The following is a 19857-nucleotide window of genomic DNA, read 5'->3' on the forward strand; positions in this document are numbered from 1 at the left end:
AAAAATTAAAAGCATTTCAAAAAATACTGTTGTATCTAGGGTGAGTTGCTCCCTAAGGTTCATTGCTGTAGTCATAGTTAAGTTGTCAAAGACGAGCAATTTACAAATAAACTCGCCTCAATGATTTACTACAGTTATTCCCTCTACTTTTTTGTCATCCACCTTATCATCCATGTACCTTAAAATGTCTGATAGCAATTATGTTATGGTTCATGTTTATAAACAACTACAACTTGTAGACTTTTATTTATGATATTTGTAATTTCTTTGTTACAGTTTGCAGTGAAGTGTTTGCTTAAATAAAAAAAATGTCCAATTTGTTATAATAGAAAATAATACTTTATATAGGCTATACTGGCAGTGAAGCAATTTACACAGTTAAAATAAATTGCACTCTTTAAATAAAATCATTTTTATTATTTTTTAATAGTTGTATTTGGAGTTTGGAAACGACATTATAACAGAACACAATCAAACAAATGAAAATTACATAGTGATTACAATAGTTTGCACTGAAAAACAATCTATGAATCTCACTCAACATACAGCTACAGATTCCTATATAAAATATTCCTTTTTATATGATAAAACTGTAAGTAAAATAAATTGAGCACATACCTGATATATCTAATTTAGAATTACATTAATGTGTTCTTGCCAAGTTATTACAAATTTCAGAACAGATCCTTTATATAGAGGAATATTTTTTTTTACATTTTGAAATAATGCAGAACAAATACTTATCCATTCAGTTATTGAGTGTGGATTGGGATTCTTCCACTTGAGCAATGTAAGTCTTTGTACAATAATGTTGTATTGGATATTTCAACTGATTTTTCATAGCACACTGTTATTTCATTTGGTGCTAGCTTAAAATTGCTGTTAGAGCATTAAGCATAATTTTAAATTGAAGACTATCCAAAAGATCTGCAAATATTTTTGCCCAAACAGTTATAATAAAGTGTAGGATATTACCAAAATATATGACCTAGCTATTCAAGCATTTGGTGGCATTTCTCATAGATTGGATTTTGCCCTGGGTAAATATTAGATGAGATATATGTTAGTGATAAAAGCACATAAAAATCACAGTAAAACACATCTAAAATCAACCAAAACAGTACCTTAACTATCAAAACCCAACCCCAACTCCAACCTCATGCTCCTGCAAGTACTGTTGGTAACTTGTTTTGTTAGGTAAGAGGAATGGCTGACTGGCACACTTCTATGTGTAATTACGTAGCCTGTTGAGAAGATATAGGGACTACAATAGGGTAATAGTTATTATACTGATGGTTTCATATTCGTGATTCAGTGATTAGAATTGCAGTCTCACAGATCCAGAGTTCTGGTAATGGGTTCCGGCCCAGACATTGCACTATAGTGTTTACATGTTTTCTTCATAAGTGCTTGAATTTTTCTCCAAAATACAGAATATGTACTGTTAGGTTAATTGATGAGTCTGAATTGGCCTAGTATGAGTAAGTGTGAGTGTATACATAAGTGTGGTCTGTGACACATTAACAAGATGAATGAAATACATAAAAAAAACAGGTTATAAGCAATTAAGAAATAAAATTTTAAAAAGCACACATCTGACCATAACCAGTGAGGAAAACTAATAAACAAAACAGAAGAAATGACAGAAAAGAATCTGTGACAAATCAAGGAGGGCAACAGGGAGAATGAGCTCCTGACAGCACCAACTGCTGGACATCCGGTCACGCAAGAGAATGACATCTAAAAGTAATTTCCTAATGTTTGAGCTAGACACAGCGGATTCTCAACATCGAAAACTCTAGAACAATCAGGTTATAGAAAGAAAATTTCCAGGAATCAACATAAAAAGAAAGAAGAATTTTAGCTTGAGGCTCGTGGCAACTTTGTGGTGATGGAACCCAGTAAAAACAGTCTCTCTGGTTTGGATTAGGGTAGAGTTGGGAAAGGTCCAGGAGAAGGAAACGGGGGGGGGGGGGGAATAGTAAACTGGACAGGGAGGAATGATGAAGAACAGTTAAAAAAAAAAAATAGAGGGATAATCCCAAAACCTGTGGAGGAAGGTTCTGGAAACAACAGGGAGCTGAAGTGACAGAGATGGTCAGAGGATAAACCCATTGCAAACTATTTATAAGAGTTGTACAATAAAACAGTGGACAAAATCTGAGTATGCTGATGACTGGGGTTTCTGGAAAACACAATGATATTCTTAAAGGTGACATTGTAAGATAAGGTAATGAAGGATAGGTCATTATGCTGCCAGACTGAGTACACGTATGGAGCTGAGCTTTTCGGGTGCTTTGTGCAATGAAGAAACACCGCGGCTACTTTTTTTTTTTTTTGACAAGAAAAAATAAAAGATAAAAGTGGATAAGGGAGAAGGAAGGATGGAAAGAACATACCACAAGCATTAGGAACTGATATCTGTTGAAGATAAAAAAAAATGAGAAGGATGTGGTGGAGAACCCTGGGCCTTAATGCCTGGAACCCAAATCATCAAAGCCATTGCCCAGGTTGTTGATACGTAAAAGAAACCAAGGCAGAAAGGAGATGGGGTGCCCACCAATATACAGAGCTTGATTATTGAAACTTGGGCTTTGTAAGGGCCAATTGGGGATAGAACCTAAATGCTTCTTTACTCTTGTGTCATGGTTACACAGCTTAAAGGATGACATAACCAGAGTTAGGAGATTTCAGTCTTAAGGAGCTGAAAGTGAGAGTTTGTCTGATGGGAAACTTAGAGGTGGGGGTGTCATGGGGCAGTGAGTCAGCTCTAGATAGTCTAATGGTATAGGCACAACAGAATAAAAAAAAAAAATGGGTCAGCTAATTAGACAGTGAGATCAATTAAAAATAACAGTGACTGTGAGTGAGAAACTGGTAGGAACAAAAACCTGCAGCCACCGGGGGTCCTGAATGTTGAGAAACATTGAGCTACTTGTAGACACTTGATCCCAGAAAGCAGTTAGAACTATAATACTAATTCAATCTGGGCCTGACGATCTGTGTTTGTTCATAGAGTCTAAGACTTAAGATTGGGTGAATGCTTGGTAAGTAATTTAATATACAGATGTACAAAGTGCTACATGCAGCCAAGGAACTTTAATTATAAATGCAAGATGGACAGTGCCAAAATTGATTTTGAAGTTTAACTTGATACAACATTTTTATTGTGTAAAGAATGTGTAGTAGCAATAATGGCAAATGAAATTGTTAGGTTATATTAACAGGTGGGTGGCATGGGAAGTGATTAATGCTGCCTCCTTATGGATCCTGCATCCTAGGTTAACTATAGTGCCTAGGCATTGCCCCTATAGAGTTTCATCTTTTGTTTTTCTCTTCAGTGGACAAAAAAAGTGAAAGGCAGGTTAATTTTACCATTTCAGATTAGCCTTTTTGTGAGTATGAGTGTGCCTTGCATTGGAGTGCCACTGGTATCCCAGGCTAATTACTGCCTTATGCCCAGTACTGAGGGGATAGGTTGCAAATCCTTACAACCCTGAACTGGAGTAAGGTAATTTGAGAGTGTTTGTTTAATTGTAAAAAATGCTAATTATAAATCGAGGGATGTTATGTTCAGAATATTCGACATGCAAGTGAGACTTTCTTTGGAATACTACATGTATGCCATGAAAAAGACCTAGCAATTACAGAAACTGCAGAAAAGAGCAAACTAATGCATCTCAAGACTAAAGAGCATGCCCTGCTCTTGACAGGCTAAGGCAATTTAACCAAACTTGGGATCCTAATTCTGGTCTTCAAAATTCTCAGTGGAAATTATGGGGAAGTACTTCTTCACACATAGAAATCTTTAACCCTTACTGAGCATTTAGTTTTAGTGGAAACCTTGACAAGTTTTAATGAATATTTAAGAGAGATACTAAAACAGATAAATTATTTTTGTCCTGTTTAGAAATGCCTTATATTATTATGTTATGTTCTGCTTGTAACTGCATGGGTTTTTCTTTGGGTAGTCTGATGGGTTTTTTTTTCATTAGCCAAATCCTAAAGAAACAACTACAACTTGTAGACTTTTATTTATGATATTTGTAATTTCTTTATTACAGTTTGCAGTGAAGTGTTTGCTTAAATAAAAAAAATGTCCAATTTGTTATGATAGAAAATAATACTTTATATAGGCTATACTGGCAATGAAGCAGTTTATTTGCGGGGAGGGCTTCTGCTCTCTTTCTCCGATGTAGAACCCTCATTATCATCTGAGTTCACTTCTGTTATAGCACATCTTTTTTTGAAAAAAGCAGTGTCAGATCTGGGAGAGCATGAACGTGACTGAGAAAATAAATCTGAATTAAAAAAATGTAAAAAAAAAACACTAACCTTTACAGGTACCATAAATTTACACTGGCTATTACTGACTCAAATCAAATGTATGTTTTTATTCTATAATAGTAACAATAAGAGCAGCTCACTTCTCAAGACTGTAAATCTAGGAAGCGCCCGGGATCAAACGGCAACCTCTTGATTATGAGTCAGCAGTTCTTACAGCTGCACCACCCAAGCAGTTGTGTCAGCCTCGTACCCTAACCCAATTTCTTTTTCATCGGTTTTATTGTTGAATAAAAGCACACTTGTTTTGTTATACAGTGGAACCTCGGGTTCCGTAATTCATTCCAAAACTCTGGTCGTAACCCGATTTGGACGTGACCCGAAGTAATTTCCCCCATAGGATTGTATGTAAATACAATTAATCCGTTCCAGACCATACAAACTGTATGTAAATATTTTTTTAAAGATTTTTAAGCACAAAAATAGTTAACTATACCATAGAATGCACAGCGTAATAGTAAACTAAATGTAAAAACATTGAATAACACTGAGAAAACCTTGAACAGAGAAAAGTAACATTGCAAGAATTCACGCTATAGCCTTATGAACCTCTCGCTGTAAACACTTTTTTTTTTTTAATGAGTTTTAAGCACAGGGAAAAACATGTACATTTGAAAAATCCGTAATTTAATAAACAACCAAGAAAAGTAACATTGCAACAATACACACTACGAATCGATCGCTGTAAACACTTTTTTTTTTTAATGAGTTTTAAGCACAGGGAAAAACATGAACATTTGAAAAATCCGTAATTTAATAAAAAACCAAGAAAAGTAACATTGCAACAATGCACGCTATGAACCGATCACTGTAAATACTTTTTTTTAATGAGTTTTAAGCACAGGGAAAAACATGAACATTTGAAAAATCCGTAATTTAATAAACAACCAAGAAAAGTAACATTGCAACAATGCATGCTACGAACTGATCGCTGTAAACAGAAGTGACGTGGAGGTTAAAATCCAATAGAAAAAAGTCTTCATTAAATACACTGAGGTTAAAACAATGCCGAATCAGTCTCTTTAAAAACAAGCCTGGTGCATTCTTTAACTGCCTTCTCGGCCTTACATGCACTCTCTCTCGCTCCACAGGGAATGCACAGGGAGAGACTGAACATGTGCGGAAATCATCAGCGCGTACAAACCGGAAGGGAAGCTGGCTTGTTCGTCACCCGAGTGTGTGGCCGTGAACAGATACAAAAGTTTGGCAAACTTTTTGGTCGTAACCCAATTTGTACGTGGTCCGAGATGTTCGTGACCCGAGGTTCCACTGTACTTGTATCTTTTGTGAAAGTGCTTATGTGATATTTGGACTCCAGTCTTCACACATTATACACTTCATGTCAAAATGCTCTCATTAGTACTATAACATGAAAAAAGTTTCTATTTTAGGTATGTATTCAACATTTTCTTGCCTTGCATTTCCTGTCATCCTACGTTTATCCAGATCATTGTAGACATTGAACACACATGAAATGCATATGTTCAGAAATAACAATATATTATTTACCCTATTCAACTCCAGGCACCTCACATGCAGATAAACAGACTTGAGCTGGGAGAACGTTTTGTCCGAGTTGAGCTGCAGTGGTGTGGGGATAGGATAGCAGGCTGCTTGCTGCTTGTGCTGATCTACACATTTGCAAAACAAAAGACACTAATGGAGAGGTGCAAAGGAATTTAAGGTAGCCCAGGATTACAACATTTTTCGTAGGCTTCAGGGATTCTAGTGTTAAAACATAAACACTAATGATCTGTAAAAACACCACACTAAACATCAGCGCTACCAAAAAAATTCTCAAATTCTATATGTAATCCAGATATGAGAGTAAACATAAACTGACAGTGAAGTAGATAGAATGTATAGTCACCATACTAGAAAAGTCTGTTGGATCCTACCAGTTCAAATGTGAAGGTAGTCTTCAGGCATTGAACATACAGTGCATACAGAAAGTATTCACAGCGCATCACTTTTTCCACATTTTATTATGTTACAGCTTTATTCCAAAATGGATTAAATTCATTTTTTTCCTCAGAATTCTACACACAACACCCCATAATGACAACATGAAAAAAGTTTACTTGAGGTTTTTGTAGAGAAAATCTTGCCTGAAGAAGGGGCCTGAGTTGCCTCGAAAGCTTGCATATTGTAATCTTTTTAGTTAGCCAATAAAAGGTGTCATTTTGCTTGGCTTTTCTCTACATTCATAATGGCTAACACAGTACAACACCCTAGTACTTGAGGTTTTTGCAAATTTATTAAAAATGAAAAAACTGAGAAATCACATGTACATAAGTATTCACAACCTTTGCTCAATACTTTGTCGATGCACCTTTGGCAGCAATTACAGCCTCAAGTCTTTTTGAATAGGATGCCACAAGCTTGGCACACCTATCCTTGGCCAGTTTCGCCCATTCCTCTTTGCAGCACCTCTCAAGCTCCATCAGGTTGGATGGGAAGCGTTGGTGCACAGCCATTTTAAGATCTCTCCAGAGATATTCAGTCGGATTCAAGTCTGGGCTCTGGCTGGGCCACTCAAGGACATTCACAGAGTTGTCCTGAAGCCCCTTCTTTGATATTTGGCTGTGTGCTTAGGGTCGTTGTCCCGCTGAAAGATGAACCGTCGCCCCAGTCTGAGGTCAAGAGCGCTCTGGAGCAGGTTTTCATCCAGGATGTCTCTGTACATTGCTGCAGTCATCTTCCCTTTATCCTGACTAGTCTCCCAGTTCCTGCCACTGAAAAACATCCCCACAGCACGATGCTGCCACCACCATGCTTCACTGTAGGGATGGTATTGGCCTGGTGATGAGCGGTGCCTGGTTTCCTCCAAACGTGACACCTGGCATTCACATCAAAGAGTTCAATCTTTGTCTCATCAGACCAGAGAATTTTCTTTCTCGTGGTCTGAGAGTCCTTCAGGTGCCTTTTGGCAAACTCCAGGCGGGCTGCCATGTGCCTTTTACTAAGGAATGGCTTCCGTCTGGCCACTCTACCATACAGGCCTGATTGGTGGATTGCTGCAGCGATGGTTGTCCTTCTGGAAGGTTCTCCTCTCTCCACAGAGGACCTCTGGAGCTCTGACAGAGTGACCATCGGGTTCTTGGTCACCTCCCTGACTAAGGCCCTTCTCCCCTGATCGCTCAGTTTAGATGGCCAGCCAGCTCTAGGAAAAGTCCTGGTGGTTTCGAACTTCTTCCGCTTATGGATGATGGAGGCCACTGTGCTCATTGGGACCTTCAAAGCAGCAGAGATTTTTCTGTAACCTTCCCCAGGTTTGTGCCTCGAGACAATCCTGTCTCGGAGGTCTACAGACAATTCCTTTGACTTCATGCTTGGTTTGCGCTCTGACATGAACTGTCAACTATGGGACCTTATATAGACAGGTGTGTGTCTTTCCAAATCATGTCCAATCAACTGAATTTACCACAGGTGGACTCCAATTAAGCTGCAGAAACATCTCAAGGATGATCAGGGCAAACAGGATGCACCTGAGCTCAATTTTGAGCTTCATGGCAAAGGCTGTGAATACTTATGTACATGTGCTTTCTCAATTTTTTTATTTTTAATAAATTTGCCAAAACCTCAAGTAAACTTTTTTCACGTTGTCATTATGGGGTGTTGTGTGTAGAATTCTGAGGGAAAAAATGAATTTAATCCATTTTGGAATAAGGCTGTAACATAACAAAATGTGGAAAACGTGATGCGCTGTGAATACTTTCCGGATGCACTGTATATTATGATGTATAATCCAAACTGAACCAATGCCCTTTAAAGGTTCCAGTCTCCTTTCAGCTGGGAGGCCACTGTCCTTAGTTGCAAGAGTTTTGTTTCTGCTATACAGTTAGTAAAACAAGTGTGGAAAAGTTGGCTCACCAAAACCGTCTCCTTCCTGTTTGCAAACTGTCTGCCGTTTAAACGCAGCAAGGCCTTGCATTAATTGAAAAAAGAAACTCCACTTGCCTAGTCCTGACCGCAAGTATTGATGATATTAAGACACTGAAAGCTGATAAAATATTTATTAGATGGCACTGCCACAAATTTCATGTTTTTATAAATTTTTGTCATTTATTCTGGATTTGGAGGTGGATTGTGAATACCCCTGGTTTTTGTCTGTCTAATTTTGAATGACCTCAATGTAAAAAAAAATACCATAGAAAAATAGTGATTATCCTGTTTTATCCATCACTAACAAGTGCTGTATCCTAGAGTACTTACTGTTAAGATCTTTTAAAATAAGATGGTCAGAGTTTTTAATTGTCAAACATTCTGTGTGGCTTTTTGAATTGGGTATTTTATTTATTTTTATTGTGTATTTTGTTAAAGTTAATTCTTTTTTGTTTGAAAATACTAAATTCTTACACAACTTCTATTATCACACAGATGTGACTAAAAACATAAACACAGTTCTTCACCTTGTAGATGTCCACATGATTTCTGGTCAGGTATTGCTTCTTCTAATATCCCTGCTTACTTTTAATCATCTAATGGCAATCAAGAACTTAGGTTTTGAATAGGCCTTCACATACTTAAGTTTGGAGTAGGCCAGATTTCTTGGATTAGTCTTCATACACACATACTACTACGGCTTTCACATCAATGGATTATTAAAGTTCACTTGCACAACTACCTAGTTTTAAATGATCATTTATGTGTGTGAACTTGCTTGATTGTTATCCCATCACCCATCTGCTGATCAGATACACCATTAAATATTAACTTCACATATAATATTTTAACTTGGTTTGATCATTCTTAAGGAATACTGTACCTATATAAGATTTTAATAATAAGCTCATATTTATTTATTTAGTTACTTTTAAGTTTTAATAATACATTACTGTGTTATCCATGTGTTCATTATAAAGTGAACTTTGCAACCAATTTCCAAAAATTAAATGCTGAGTATGATTTTTTTTATTTGGTGTTAGAATTATTTTTAACTACCTTTTCAAAACAACCCCCAATTTATACCACAGTTCTGCAGAGGTTATTTCTCCTATGAATCCTTTCTCATTTGCCAGATGCTGTAGTAATACCTTGATTGTAGCCTAAAGGGTCTGTCGAAACTTGTAAAGCACTGTCAAATATTGTGTGATTTGTTTTTCTTTCTTCGTCACAACAGATTGCAGATTTGGATAATAAATGAAGTTTGCATCATGAACTTAAAAATTTGTTATATGCCATATGGTCCATGTAGGATGTTCCTTAGGTAGTAAGTTATTCATAAATGGAATTGTCAGCATAAAAGACTAATTGCACAGTTAAAAATATTGGAAGAATTGCTTTTTACAAGCACACAGTCTCATTTTCTATTTTATTTCTATTCTTCGTTAACCTATTGTATAGTATCTATCTATCATAGCTATCTAAATTGTCTTGCAAAAGCAATCAAATGTGTTAAACGTTTTTAAATGTTGCTGGGTTACAGATGAAAATCACAAATCATTTTCCTGTCTATGTATTTATTGAAAGCAGAAGTACTGAAAAATTAATTTATTTGACAGCAAGCAACTTCCAAAAGTGAAATTTGCTATATATACTAATATGCATTTTGACCCTATGGCTTACTATCTTATAGTTTTCACATGTTCAAAAAATTACTCTTTTAAGGATATAATTACTATAGTCTTCTGCCTGTGCGCAACTGAAATCACTGCCAATCTTTTTCTTGATAAAGCTAATGTCTGTTCAGGAATCATTGTTATTAGTGAATCTGAGGTAAAGGTTATCAAATTCCAAAATTAACAATGAATTTCAAGATGAAGTAATAAAAAGTGTAGATTAAGAAATGGGTGCAAACTATATCAATTAGTATCTCTCTTTCTAAATGGTTTAGTAATTTAGAAATGGACACTGAATCGCACCATCCAAACAGTGCCTGAACATTAATATAATACTATCATGTTGACAAGCACTTTCAAAGAACCACAGAGATAGTAGATGACAGTGCAGCAAAGGTGCACCAGTCAACTACGGTGTGTGGCAAAATTATCCAGTCCCTTGACCAAATTTTATTGAATAACAAATCCTACATTTTTAGTAAATCTTTTTAACGTGACACTGTTTTAGGAAAAAAATCAAAAGAAAAAAATAGGCTGTTTGTTGTAAGTATTCAATTATGTTTTGTGTAAATTTACATGGATGTAAAACAATTATAATTGATCTCCAACAGTGAATCAGTTGTCACTTTTTAAATACTGATTTCTTTCACATTAAATACGTGGCTTTAGATTAAGTTTCATTGTGTGTTTATAGATTGTGTTAGTGCAGCAGAGTTAAACTATGGATATTTTGCACTTTTTTATTGGGAATTTAATCACCATATAAAATTATTTGAATTGCTGCTTCTTGTTCACTTTTAAGTATCCAAAGGTCATTTGACCTGCCATTCTGCCATATCAAATATTCAGACCTCTGTCAATAATTTGACCTAGCAACTACATACATTTTTAATAGTTTGCTTTTCATTTTCTTGTATTTCTCCTGAATATCATAAAATGTACTGCAAGTGCAGAAAGTTAAAAGCCACAGATTCACAGAATAGAAAATGCCTTGCTCTGATTATCTACCCACATTTATTGATCGGCACATTCAGTGAGTTATTTTATTTATATTTTATATGCCCAGTGGCAGTACATTTTTTCAAATAAAGGAAATCATTTAATAGGTCACAAAGGAAAATCTGTTCCAGGTAATGCCCTAAAATATATTTTCTTTGTTATTCAGTCTACTATTTACAGAAAATATTTCTGAAGGAAGTGTAACATTATGTTTCACTATCTTGCTTGTACTAAAAATAAGGTTAGGTATTGTACTGTATTTTTATGATACTTTCAGCAGACTGCTTGCTTCTTTTATCTTTATTATTTCAGGAATTCTGCTATTTACAGTCATCCAAAAAGACTGATGTTATGTACTTCTGCTGTAGAGAACAAATCGGTAATTTTCATATAACTTATAAATAACTTAAGGCTAGGATCATTGCCATTATTTGACATATTGTTATATATAGGGGTAGATTTTGCTTTTTTCCTATTCTCATTAAAATGCATTGGTACCAGTCATTATTACAAGTGAAGAAGATGAATGCTTCTGCACTTTGAAGCTACTTGGTACCTGTGATGTTTGGGGGCATTATTATTATTTTATTTATTTTGCCTTTGCTCATGAGGCAAATTCATATGATTATATGATATCTTTTATTTCTTGATTGAATGATTTTCTAAGCATGTATCTGTAGGCAGACATGATTAGTAAGTATAACTAATCAGAACCACTTTTATTCGGTAGTATTTAATCTGTTGGAATTTAACTTGGGTTGGAGCTGCTTATAACAGCACAGACAAAAGGGCATAAATAATGGAAGTTAAACAACATAAATTCTAAACAGTTGCAGAATCGCACAATTATAAAGGAGATGGTAGTGTGTATAGTGATTATTCACACACACACATACATACACATGTACTAATACTGTACAGACACACATTTACACAGTACATGAAAGAATACACAAACAAGTGGGGAAGACAAGTTAAATTACTGGTTTGTGAGGGCTATTGCTCTGGGAAAGAAACTGTTTTTGATTGACTTAAAACATTTACCATAGGAGAGTTTTTCACGCAAATGATGACCTGGGTGAGATGAGTCAGTTGTGATCCTTTTGGCATAGTTTATGACACTTGATACATTCAAGTCTACAACAAATGGAAGAGAACAGTTATTTTTTCAGCAGATCTCACAAAACAAGTAATTTATTTTTGGAGTGGACCATTGCTAAACCAAACCAGACAACAATGGAGAATTTGATCACACTTTCAGTTATGGCTTTGTGGAATGGTACTAAAATGGGCTGAAAAATATTTCATTTCTTTAGTTTATGTAAAAGGTACATCCGCTGCTGAGCCTTCTTAGAGATGGAAGTAGTGTTAATGTCCCAGCTGAGAGTGTTTGTGATAATTGTGCCCGAAATTTCAAATATTCCACCATGTTGACTTTAGAGTCATTAAGAGAAAGAGGTTGTAAGTGCTTTTTGCAAAAGTTATTTACCATTTCCACTATCTTGGTGGCATTGAGTATCCGGTTATTGGTAGCGCACCAAGACAAAATGTAGTTTCATTTCATTGGTAACTAATGCAATGATGATAGTGTCATTGGCAAACTTAATGATTTCTACTGCAGGGTCAGTGAACCTGCAGTCATTGGTGCACAGAGAATAGAGTAGGGGTGTGAATTAAGGAGAAATGTATAGGAAAACATGATAAAAAAATCTACAATAAATAAGATTTGAACATTAATACAGGATGTTTCCAACAAAGTAGTATATATAGTTAGGTCCATAAATATTTGGACAGAGACAACTTTTTTCTAATTTTGGTTCTGTACATTACCACAATGACTTTTAAATGAAACAACTCAGATGCAGTTGAAGTGTAGACTTTCAGCTTTAATTCAGTGGGGTGAACAAAACGATTGCGAGGCAACTAAAGCATTTTTTTAACACAATCCCTTCATTTCAGGGGCTCAAAAGTAATTGGACAATTGACTCAAAGGCTATTTCATGGGCAGGTGTGGGCAAGTCCGTTGTTATGTCATTATCAATTAAGCAGATAAAAGGCCTGGAGTTGATTTGAGGTGTGGTGCTTGCATGTGGAAGATTTTGCTGTGAACAGACAACATGCAGTCAAAGGAGTGCTCCATGCAGGTGAAAGAAGCCATCCTTAAGCTGCGAAAACAGAAAAAACCCATCCGAGAAATTGCTATAATATTACAAGTGGCAAAATCTACAGTTTGGTACATCCTGAGAAAGAAAGCAAGCACTGGTGAACTCAGCAACGCAAAAAGACCTGGACGTCCACGGAAGACAACAGTGGTGGATGATCGCAGAATCATTTCCATGGTGAAGAGAAACCTCTTCACAACAGCCAACCAAGTGAACAGCACTCTCCAGGGGAAAGGCGTATCTATATCCAAGTCTACCATAAAGAGAAGACTGCATGAAAGTAAATTCAGAGGGTGCACTGCAAGGTGCAAGCCACTCATAAGCCTCAAGAATAGAAAGGCTAGATTGGACTTTGCTAAAGAACATCTAAAAAAGCCAGCACAGTTCTGGAAAAACATTCTTTGGACAGATGAAACCAAGATCAGATGGCAAGAAAAAAGTATGGAGAAGGCGTGGAACAGCTGATTAGCCAAAGCATACCACATCATCTGTAAAACACGGTGGAGGCAGTGTAATGGCTTGTGTGTGCACGGCTGCCAGTGGCACTGGGACACTAGTGTTTATTAATGATGTGACACGGGACAGAAGCACCCAAATTAATTCTGAGGTGTTCAGAGACATACTGTCTGCTCAAATCCAGCTAAATGCAGTCAGATTGATTGGGCGGCGTTTCATGATATAGATGGACAATGACCTAAAACATATAGCCAAAGCAACCCAGGGGTTTATTAAAGCAAAGAAGTGGAAAATTCTTGAATGGCCAAGTCAGTCACCTGATCTTAACCCAATTGAGCATGCATTTCACTTGTTGAAGACTAAACTTCAGGCAGAAAGGCTCACAAACAAACAGCAACTGAAAGCCGCTGCAGTAAAGGCCTGGCAGAGCATTAAAAAGGAGGAAACCCAGCATCTGGCGATGTCCATGAGTTCAAGACTTCAGGCTGTCATTGCCAGCACAGGGTTTTCAACCAAGTATTAGAAATGAACATTTTATTTCTAGTTATTTCATTTGTCCAATTACTTTTGAGCCCCTGAAATGAAGGGATTGTGTTAAAAAAATGCTTTAGTTGCCTCACATTTTTATGCAATCGTTTTGTTCACCCCACTGAATTAAAGCTGAAGGTCTGCACTTCAACTGCATCTGAGTTGTTTCATTTAAAATTCATTGTGGTAATGTACAGAACCAGAATTAGAAAAAAGTTGTCTCTGTCCAAATATTTATGGACCTAACTGTACATTGTCATTAAATGCCTGTGTAAGAATTGTATAGAGTAGTTAATAAATATGCTTCTGTGAACAGAAGAAGAAGGCAATGCAAGAATCTTTGATTACTAAAGCAGTAATATAAACAGGGTATCCATCCATCCATTTTCCAACCCGCTGAATCTGAACACAGGGTCACGGGGGTCTGTTGGAGCCAATCCCAGCCAATACAGGGCACAAGGCAGGAACCAATTCCAGGCAGGGTGCCAACCCACCGCATGACACAAACAAACACACCAAGCACACACTAGGGCCAATTTAGAATCGCCAATCCACCTAACCTGCATGTCTTTGGACTGTGGGAGGAAACCGGAGTGCCCGGAGGAAACACACGCAGACACGGGGAGAACCCGGGTCTCCTAACTCTGAGGCAGCAACGCTGATTTAAGTAGTAATCAGCACATTTTTATGTGAACACTATTGTCAAGTAATTATAAATCCATCCATCCATTCATTTCCCAACCCGCTGAATCCGAACACAGGGTCACGGGGGTCTGCTGGAGCCAATCCCAGCCAACACAGGGCACAAGGCAGGAACCAATCCTGGGCAGGGTGCCAACCCACCGCAGGACACACACAAACACACCCACACACCAGGCACACACTAGGGCCAATTTAGAATTGCCAATCCACCTAACCAACATGTCTTTGGACTGTGGGAGGAAACCGGAGCGCCCGGAGGAAACCCACGCAGACACGGGGAGAACCCGGGTCTCCTAACTGCGAGGCAGCAGTGCTGATTTAAGTAGTAATCAGCACATTTTTATGTGAACACTATTGTTAAGTAATTATAAATCTTTATTTTAAAATATTACTTAATTTTACTAAGAGCATATTGCAGTTACATATAACTTAAAGGTATATGTGATTATATTATCTTTTGAAGTACAGTAATATTGAATTCTGCATTCTGTTTTACTGACGTAACATTTTTTACTGCTTTGTATCTTTCAAGGAAAGGATAATTGATTTTTTTTGCTACACGCTTTGTAGAAAGTTGCCAGCTTTGAAAAATACTAGGCCATTCTTTTTTTGTTTTCTTCTGATATCATGTATACAGTGCCTTCGATATATAATCACCCCATCTCATTTTTCAGTGTTGGACTGTCAAATTAAATCATATTTGAATGGTATTTTTCTGCTCCTACAGAGATAATTATGTATAATAATAAAATAATAATTGATAAGGATTCCACCCACCTTAGTTTTGGTGTTGGGTGAGAGGTTCTTCTTTTTTTTTATCTTATTTTTAATGACGGTAAATACATTAATAAGGTACACGTGTGTTCAATTGCACAATAAATATTACTGAGTTTGTGAAATCTCACAACAGATTAGAACAGTCTTACTGTAGGATTTGCACATGTTTCTTCGAGATTAAGTTATTAGGAGGGAAATGGTTACAAAAAAAGATTCTGAGAGCTTTGAAAAATCCAAGGACAGCATGGAAGTTCATTCTAATAAAATAGAAAAATGACTTGGCACACACTCTGCCAAAATCAAGCCATCCTACCAAACTGAGAAACTAGACAAGAAGAGCAATTGTTAGAGAAATTACAAAGAGGCCAACCGCAACAACAGAGTTGCAGAGCTCTTTGGTTAAAATGAAAGTTTCCAGATCTTCTGCTCTGAATGGATTCTGCTTCTTGAGGAGAGTGGACAACACTTAGCCATACCTGGAGTTTTCCAGATGTCACGTGCCAAAATCTGAAACATTTTGGTTGAAAACTTCTATGGCAGAAATCAATTACAGTCCAGCACAAAAGTAACACAATATCTACTATCAAACATGGAGGTAGCATCATGTCCTGGGGTTGTTTATGAATGGGAATAACGGGAAAGACTGTTCCCATCAAGGGCATCGTGAATTCAGCCAAATGGATGCAAATCCTTGGTGAGAACTAGTTTCAGTCAGCCAGAGATCTTTGTTCAGGGCAGAGATATATTTACCAGAATGATGGTGATCCAAAGCACAAGGAAAAAAACATTTGGGAAAAGCTTAAAAAAAGGAAGGTTAGTAATCCTGGAATGGCCAGGCCAGAGCTATATGATCTGAACATTGCTGCCCAACAAAGCTTTACATCTAAGTTGACAGAGATGCAGCAAATTTTTATTAAAGAATGAGCGAAAAGGACTGTAGCTAAAGGACTGTGTACAAAGTATTGAGTGAGGGGTAATACTTCTAAATGAGAAATTTACATCTTTCTGGAGAAACAGAAACTAAAAAAATAAATATATATTGAATCTATATTTTTTGATTCATGAGTTAAAATTTAGAGATGTAACAAGAACAAAATGTAAAAAAAAAAATAAAAAAAAAAAAAAAGAAGGGGTGTCAATATTTTCTGAAGTTTTATTGAAGAGTTTATATGGATGAGTGGAGCACATGCATAGTATCTGTTGCGGCATGAGATTTTGTATACAAGTTGATAAATGTTTTGAATGTCTATTTATAAGTCCGACAAAACAAATGTAATATTAGTGTTTCAAGAGAAATATTTTACTTTATTGATGAGAACAGCAATGCTTTCGTGTCTAACCAACCCTGAATCTTAAGGATTGAGTCGAGATAGATAGATAGATAGATAGATAGATAGATAGATAGATAGATAGATAGATAGATAGATAGATAGATACTTTATTAATCCCAAGGGGAAATTCACATACTCCAGCAGCAGCATACTGATAAAGAACAATATTAAATTAAAGAGTGATAACAATGCAGGTATACAGACAGACAATAACTTCTATCATTTATCAGGATGTATGGTTGCCAGTATTCACATGTACTTTGCTTATTGTTATTATTTTATGAATATTGTCAGTATTACATTATGTAAAGTTGTAACGTAACTCCTGCTTGTCCTTTTACTCTTTGTAATTGCCTGAGGTTATAGATTTCGAAGGGAAGGTGTGGAGAAGTTATAAAGTACAATACCTTGACACAGTGATAAGTTTATGGGATTTGAAGCATTTTGATAAAATCTACACAATAAAGAATACAAAAGGGGAAAATAGAGTAATATAGAACTTTACCAAGACAAAACAGTATTTATAAGCCTAACTATAGACGTTAAAAGAAGTTAAGTATCATCGTGATAAATGGCCTGCTTTTTACTTTTTTTTTTTTTTTTTTGCATAATTGGCAAATATGCATTACAAAAGGTTGCATCTTATATAGCACTCATACCTGGAACAAAATGAATGAAAGTGCTTAGATTTTATAAAATAGATTAATTTGCTAGTGAAACAGAAGACAGGGTTAACACAAAGGACCTCATGTGCTTGTTGCTTAGTGGATGCCAGAACATACAATACTAGCTTCTGCATTTTGCTTCATGCTCAGCATATCTTGCAGTTCTTCCTTTTCTTTCATCCATGTCATCTTCTCGATCTGTTTGGCTATACAATTTGCCATAATAAAGACAAGAACCCCAATAATGTTGCAGAAGTTGCCACTAGCCACATTTTTTGCTTCACCAGTGAGTATCATGTCATAAGCTTTCAAATATGACCAAATCGCATGACAGACAGACACCAACCTTAGCATTTTATATATACTGTATAGATAATATTACAATGATGTTCTAAATGCTGCATGTAAAAAAGACAATTTTATTTAGAATTCTTAAGAGGTAATACATTTTAATTTCAGCCCCTTCTTTTCAGATAACACTGTATTAAATTCACACTGTTACGAATTTTCAGATTTGCATTCGTATATTCTTGGACTAAAGTGAATTATTTCACACAATTACAAATATTGGAATAGAAAATACAGTTTTAAAAAGTGTTTCTTTTCGTACTAGAAATTTTGATTTAGTTCAATGTGCACTGTTTTAATATTACATTGAATACATTTTATTAATTTAGAAGATAATGATTATATGTGTACTGCACACTAAATATATGTTTTATTATTTTTATTTCAGATTATCTTGTGTTTCTCCAGTAATAAAGGAATCTTTACAAAGACATACATCTACTAAATTTATTTTGGCACTTATGAAGGAGCTATACCTGAAGCATGAAGATTTTGGCACCTTAGTTCAAATACTTACAAGTGATGACATCTTTGCAGTATAGGTCACTTATGAACGAAACACGCAAGTATGTGCTTACTTTATTACTAATTTGCCATCACATAGTAAATTAAATTCTTTGTTCAGGTAAACCAACTGACCCACAGGATGTTGACCAATTTGTTTAATGTGTAAACAAGATGTATTTACTGACAATAAAATAAAAAAACAGCTTTTAGGTTAATGTTACCTTTAACCAATTCAAATGCCATCTTTTCTTGTGAATTATAATATTTTTGTATTAAAACAGCATGTATTTTTCACTAATTAATGTAGAATTTGTACAATTTAGACCATACATAATAAAGTGTTTTGGTTCATTTTAAACATGTGTGGTTACATACAGGATTAGTACCTAAATGTACTTGTTAATTCTGTTTTTGCAGATGAAGTTGAAGATGAATTTCCTGCTTTGGCAGTTGACATTTCATCATTCCGTTTTTGTTATCAGGATGATTTTTTTCCATCTGGCAGAAAACAGCTATATTTCTCTTTTCTGTAAAGTTGAAATAAAAAGTGATTGAAATTGTGACTGTGTCTTTTGCTGGTGTAACTGAGAAGTTCAGACAAGGAATTGACAAAACACTTGCATGCATATACTATACTGTCATCAGGACATCTGTGTTGGGTGGCCATAGTTAATCAATGTAATTGATTAATCAACACACAAATGTAAATGTAGTTGATTTTTGTTTTCTCCTCACCAATTCACCATTGTCTTCATAGCCAACAATAACCCTGTGGAAGGGGAAGGATAGGGTTAGTGCAGATTTCCACTTGATCTAAGATCATCTTTATTTCAATGGTCTGACTTTTACCTAGTAAACAAAAATGAAGGTTTAGTTTTCAGATGCTTGTAAACTAATTTCTGTGTAACATAATAATCGCTCGACAGTCTTAGCTTCTTGCACAACTAAATGTTTTCATTTTAAAGTGACATTTCTCAAATTCCCAGCCTATCTGCTTTCCTGACATATTATTCTGGAGTGAATCAGTCACGTGCTACACTTCTGTTGCAGAGACAGTTAATTGCTTGTTCACATTGTCATGCAAAGGGTACATTTCTTTATTTATTCCAAAGGACTTTTGACATATTGTATAATTTAAAATGCATACATTTTGTTTACTGTTCACATGCATTTTAATTAATAACTTTTATACTTTTTAGTTACAGGTATATATAGCTAACTATATATTTACTTATTATTTTATTATTTTGTCTTTTATTTTTCTTCATTATGTAAAGCACTTTGAGCTACTTTTTCTATGAAAATGTGCTATATAAATAATGTTGTTGTTGTTGTTGTTACTATACTATACTACCCTTTCTGTAGCTCTGACAAGACCAACCAGGCAGGTTTTAATTAATCTGCCAGTGTTTGTCGAAGTTGCAGAAATTTAAATTTAGATAATAAGATGGTCTCTTTTATTACGTTTTCTCAGGCT

General features: G+C 35.7%; 1 protein-coding gene across 1 annotated transcript in view; it reads left to right on the plus strand.

Annotated features, from left to right (window-relative positions):
- The window catches only part of rpap2 (RNA polymerase II associated protein 2), a 157745-nt gene extending 138812 nt beyond the window's left edge, over positions 1-18933 (plus strand). Inside the window, exons 12-13 of the mRNA XM_028811438.2 lie at positions 18262-18439; positions 18798-18933. Of these exons, the coding sequence (XP_028667271.1) occupies positions 18262-18415 (154 nt within the window). The 3' untranslated portion in view covers positions 18416-18439; positions 18798-18933. The remainder of the gene's footprint in view (positions 1-18261; positions 18440-18797) is intronic.
- The last annotated feature ends 924 nt before the right edge of the window (positions 18934-19857 follow it).

This window comes from Erpetoichthys calabaricus, chromosome 10, assembly GCF_900747795.2.
Source record: "Erpetoichthys calabaricus chromosome 10, fErpCal1.3, whole genome shotgun sequence".
NCBI lineage: Eukaryota > Metazoa > Chordata > Cladistia > Polypteriformes > Polypteridae > Erpetoichthys > Erpetoichthys calabaricus.